This window comes from Saccostrea cucullata, unplaced genomic scaffold, assembly GCF_032062105.1.
Source record: "Saccostrea cucullata isolate Sc308-1 unplaced genomic scaffold, CSIRO_AGI_Scuc_v1 ctg5118, whole genome shotgun sequence".
Classification (NCBI taxonomy): Eukaryota; Metazoa; Mollusca; class Bivalvia; order Ostreida; family Ostreidae; genus Saccostrea; species Saccostrea cuccullata.
In genome coordinates, this window is record NW_026930409.1 from 36,495 (window position 1) to 42,303 (window position 5,809).

At 33.5% G+C, this 5,809-nt stretch overlaps 1 protein-coding gene and 1 pseudogene across 1 annotated transcript; one reads left to right on the forward strand and one right to left on the reverse strand.

Annotated features, from left to right (window-relative positions):
• The first annotated feature begins 304 nt into the window (after window positions 1-304).
• Window positions 305-2,350, forward strand: LOC134228474 (uncharacterized; annotated as a pseudogene).
• A 1,407-nt stretch (window positions 2,351-3,757) lies between these two features.
• On the reverse strand, window positions 3,758-5,574 carry LOC134228475 (uncharacterized). Its single transcript, XM_062710133.1, has 2 exons — window positions 5,170-5,574; window positions 3,758-4,802 (listed from the first exon to the last, which is right to left on the reverse strand). Exon 2 carries the CDS (start codon window positions 4,772-4,774, stop codon window positions 3,758-3,760), a length of 1,017 nt encoding a protein of 338 aa, XP_062566117.1. The 5' UTR covers window positions 4,775-4,802; window positions 5,170-5,574.
• Between the last annotated feature and the right edge of the window lie 235 nt (window positions 5,575-5,809).

Sequence of the window (5,809 nt, forward strand, 5' to 3'; positions counted from 1 at the left end):
CTATAATAGTTATTCAGGGAAATAAGTGTCAGGCATTAAACTATTTCTCAAAAATGATCAAATTTCGAGGAAAAGTAAGTTTTATTTTAGATAGATACTGTCTGCTTCCTTTCCTACTCTACTCACGATTTATTCATTCAATACTCCATTTTTTGGTTGCCGTATAAAGTGTCTATATGAAAACATTCTTATTTTTAATTTCTATATTCCCTCCTTTCGTAATGTTTGCTTATACGAGTTATCGTTCCTGCGGGACGGTATGTACACCTCCGGTAAAGAGTTCCATAGCGCCATATTCCAAACGATGCGATGGAACCACTTCGTAATGAAGGCACAGACTTGCCGTTATCATTCAACGGTGGAAGATATACTTAATTATCACAAATCTCAAATACAAACATTCCTGCGAGTAAATCACATAAAAGTGAGTGGCAACAAGCTGGAACTCGCCCAACGTGTAGTGAAGGCTATAAAAGATCGTTCGTGCACGAAGCCCAGTCAAATACCCCCACATCAATCGTGTCAAACTTCAGATGTACCTGTACCAGATATAAAAGACCTGCATTCAGGTTGGGCAGGTAAATCGGATATGTTTCCCAACATTAAAATTCAAGATGTGGAGAATTATTTGATCCATAGTAGCCACAGGACTGTCGATGCAAAAAATGCAGTGCTATAGGCAATATATTAGAGGATTAAATTTTTTCAAAGAGGGCTACATACATAAGATTATGTTGAATGAGATCAATCCTGACAGCGAGTATTGCTATATACGGTCAAAATGTTATCCTTCAATGAAGCAGGGTGTGTATGAGCAATGGATCCTAATGACAAAGAAACCACCTTTCCACGTCCAGAGAGCAAGTTGCACTTGCCCCGCAGGGTATGAATTACCAGTATTAGCTAAATGATAATCACTTTCTTAAATGATATAAATATGCCAAATTAAAATTATGAAATAAATGGATTTATTTCACTCATTATTTATTTAAGGCCCAAAGAAAAAATACCTTTGTTTCCTGTCCCCTGACCATAAAAAATAGGGTAGGAAGGTAGGGAAAAAAATTTATTTTGAGAAAAAATTTTATTTTCAAAATTCAATGAAAGTAGGACATATAGCATATAATAAAAATAAAACAGTTTGCTAACAGTTTACAAAGCAAGTTTGTTAATAAAGATTTATAGAGTAAAGGTATCCTGTACACTTGTGATGTATTAGTTCTATAAATATTGTTGTTCAACTTTAGTATTTCAGGAAAATAGCCTCACAAAATGAAAATGTAATAAAAACTTTTAGGGTCGGAGGGTAAAATGTAGGGTAGGTCGGATGACAGGAAACAAGAGTACATATTTTATTTTGGCCTAATTATGCATGCATTCATAAAGCAAAAAATCTAACAATAAACAATTGAATTATATTTTTAATAACTCAATGAATAAGCATTATTTAATCAAATTGATAAATGATATAAACTCTCATAGCTGATATGAATTCATGTATTATGAATTTATGATTATGTTATGTTTTTGCAGCCTTGGTGAGGGATGTACCCATGTTGCCGGACTGTTGTTTGCCCTGGAAGAACGCCCTGTGGCAGACGATGATGTTCCATGCACTTCAAAGCCTTGTGAGTGGAATCGACCCAGCAAAAGAAAGAAAGATACTAAACATGTGCAAGACATGAGTTTCAAAAAGATCAAATTATCTGGAGAAAATGAAAAGAAAAAAAAAACGGTGAATTATAAAGTAGATAGCATAAAATTTAGGAACTCACTGTGTGCAAAACTTGAAATAACTCGCGTGCTGCTAATTTTTACATTCTTCCCCCATGTGCTAATGACAATATTGATGTACAAAGTGACCTAAATATTGCTCATTTTGAAGAAGTAGAGACTAGTGACCACATTCTTCACCTTTCGGACAAATATATTGAGTTACAAAAAACTGTTCGAGATGAAAATATGTCTCAATCTGACTTTTTAACTTTTATATCCACATGCAGTCAAGAAATAGTTGATGAAATTGAAGTTCGAACTAAAGGGCAACATAACAATTCTTTGTGGGTTTCAGCTCGAGTAGCTCGTATAACAGCTTCAAATTTTCATGAAATCAAAACAAAGAAAGACTCCACAAAATCGGATAATATCATATGTAGACTCTTGGGTCAGGGTAAACCTATAGAAAATAGTGCTGTGCATTGGGGGATTAAGCAAGAACCCATTGCTAAAAAAAGATATATAGCTTACATGAAATTGAAAAAAAAAAAAAAACACAATGTCATTGTTGAAGATATGGGTCTGGTTTTGTATACACATTGCTCTTACTTAGGTGCAAGCCCTGATGGCTTAGTAAAGTTTGAAATGTAGAAATATCTTTTGGAAGTAAAGTGTCCTTTTAAATGGAGACAGTGTACTATTTAAGATGCGTGCAAGGATAAAACATTTTGTTGTTATGTTGATGATACAAATTCAATTCAGTTGAAGAAAAGTCATAAATATTATACCCAGGTGCAGGGTCAAATGGGTGTATGTCAAATGGAGAGATGTGATTTTGTTATTTATACGATCAAAGACTTTTTAGTCATTCCCATCCAATTTGACTACTCTTTTTGGGAATCATTACTCACGAAGCTTAAAAAAATTTACATTGAAGAGCTCTTTCCAAATTTTAAAAACTAAGACGAAGTTTTATGATCCTTTGAATCGCATCATTTTATGTAAAATGATAAATCATAGTCATGATAGTGTATGCATATATCCAATGTTTTATTTCCATTAATAATATCATGTGTCATTTGACAATATTGGCATTGGTGAACCTTGTTTTCATCCTTAATGACAAAGCATGAGTGAAACTTCAATACATGTAACTGGTGATGTGAGAGTTTACAGTTTTAGTACACTTGTTTTCTTTGTATAAATTGTTTAAAGATCTGTTTTACATCAGATATAGAATGCATATACATTATTCACTGTGTTTGACTTTCTGTGAATATTAGTTATTTAGATACACCATACTTTTAAATGTATAGAATTGTTAAAGCTGAACACTACTCATAAATAAATACAAGCACACTGTTATAAAACCTGCATATTTTATGTTACTTTCCCTCTGGCTTAAAATAATGGCATAAAGTTTGATAATTCCATTCTGACAGAATAATATTACAATGCAAAGTGTGTGTCCACACAGGTGAGACATGTACAGCAAAGAACTCTAAACTGTTTAAAAAGGTCTGGACATATGCAAGGGGTTAATTGTAGGGATAGTGATGAGTAAAAAAAAAATATGGCAAACTATGCCTTTCATGAGAAGTGTTCAGCTTTAAGTTGATCAATCCAAAATTAAAAACAATATTTTTATACATACTGGTACATGTTTGAATAAACATGTATCACACACCAGGACCCAGGATCATGAAACAAACGTAGACCTGAGTCAAATTTTCTATCATCTATAAAATACTAATTAGAAATTTGCAGATTACAACTCATTTGAGAAGCAATATTGAAAAATATTTTAATTTGGGTCTTCTCGAACTTTCCGACATTTTATAATAAAATAAAGATTTTGACTTAAGCTTAAGATGTTTCATGATCCCGGAACCAGGTAAATGGGTACATGTAAATATGTAAAATATACACATGTAATACTGTTCATATTAATGTAAGATTAAGAAATAAAATTAAAGTAAACAATTTATTTCAGTGTTTTATAAAACATATCATGTTTTGACAAAGCGTAAGTACCAGTAATTTATTCAGAAACCAGGGGTGGTAGAAGGTTGGTAAGAGCAGTACACACAAAGAATATTTGGTCAGCAAAGTCACTTATTGCTAAAGGCATAATACCCTGTAAAATTCTAGAATTCTTTATCTGTTCCATCTTGCGTTCTACATGAATTCTCGCAGAAGCTATTCTACGAGTAGTTTCTACTTCACTCCTACTAAACTGGAGTTCTGATTTAAAAGGCGGACAGTCAAGTTTAACACCTTTACATTTCAAATCTTTAGCTATATGAATAAAACCTTTGTCAACCATGACAGCATCTCCTCTCATAAGAAGATGTATCAAACCACAATTTCTAGTAATTTCAACATCAGAAGATGATCCTTGCCAGAGTTTTGAAATAAAAACTACAACCCCTGTCATACTTACTCCAACCAATGCTTTGAATGTGTCGTGTGATTTGTAATTAGAAAAAGTCAGGGACTTGTTTTCTAAAGAAGATGGACTTTGGATGAAAATCTCAGTACAGTCTAAAACTACACGTGTGTCTGAAAAATTTTTGAAACATTTAGGAACATGTAACTTCAAAACTTCAAGCTCTGGCAAAAAAACAAGAGATTGCAAGCACTCATACATAAAAAGTATCCAGGAATTGAAAATTTTTGACACAGCACTTGAAGACAGTTTAAAACGGAATTCAAGATCTTTCAACAGTAATCCTAATCTAAGTCTCATCATCACTAACAAAAATTCATCTACCCTTCTCAGTTTTCTTTTACGACCTAACTTATTGTTATTCATTGTGCCCAAAACCTCTGTTGACAGCTTGTCGGCTCCTTGTTCCATAAGCGAATAAAATACTGCGAAAAAAGTGTCATTGTCAGTCATTCCTGTGTAAAACATCATCAAATCATTAGAATGTTGTATAGACTCAATCGTTATCTCCGGTAGGTTGGTATCTATTCCAACGGAAACTAAGGACTGTGAAAAGGTTTGGGTCTCTTTGGACATATTTCCTGATCCACTGGGTTCTTCATGTACCATCAAATCAACCAATTCACTAGCAGAATACCTACAAATTTAATATAAAACAGTTTCAGCCGTTCACTCCATTAACTGGGTCAGCTTAAAAAATTACATAATATGTCAAATCATATAAAAAAAACATCCAGGAGATATTCTGATACAGTATACATTCTTCTAAATATAATCAAACTCACTCTAATTAATAAATTAAGAAGGGAAGTGGGTGGTGCATGAGCCCCTATACTGTTAATTAAAATAGTTGCCTATAAACACTTCATATAAACAATAAATATGTGTTATTGTTTATCAGACTTCATAATGAATATGGTTGTTAATCTATGAGTTCATTATTTTTTTTTACAGTATTAGATAGCAACTGAATGCTACATGTAACGTTACAGTGTAGTACTCACGAATGGTGATTCAATATCCCTGCTTTGTCTGTGGTATTAACTGAATTGTCTGCACGTTCTGGGCCACTGTATATTCTCTTGGGTGGATCCCTTCTTACGAGTATCTTTTTCTGTTTTTGAGGCAAGTTTTCGCTTGGTATTTTATTTCTGTCCTAGGAAGTTGGCCCGACACCATCTTTGAAATGACCTGAGCACACTCGAGTATAACTAGTTGGCTTCCAGTTTTTTCTACTGATCAAGCGAATCCAAGCACGTCTTGTGTACAATTCTTAGGACGTTTATGTAAAGTTACTTGCCTTCCAAATAAACCAACCCTGCCACTAAAATTGTGACATTTCGTGACGGAACAATAATATTTTCCCATGTTTTTCTTCGCTTCGTAGCCTTACCGGAAGTTTATATACCGTCCCGCAGGAACGATAACTCTTACAAGCAAACATTACGAAAATCCGGAATTCTCTGTATGAACAGTAAACTCCACAAATCAAAATGTAGATAAAAAAAATACAAAGCAAAGTAATAAGAAATTTAAATTTTTCTGATGTCCTTATACTTTAATCAGTCCTGGTCATCGTCAATGGCCTTTACTTATACATGTAAATCACCGCCGTGACTGACCTTTGTCGATAAAACAGGGGTA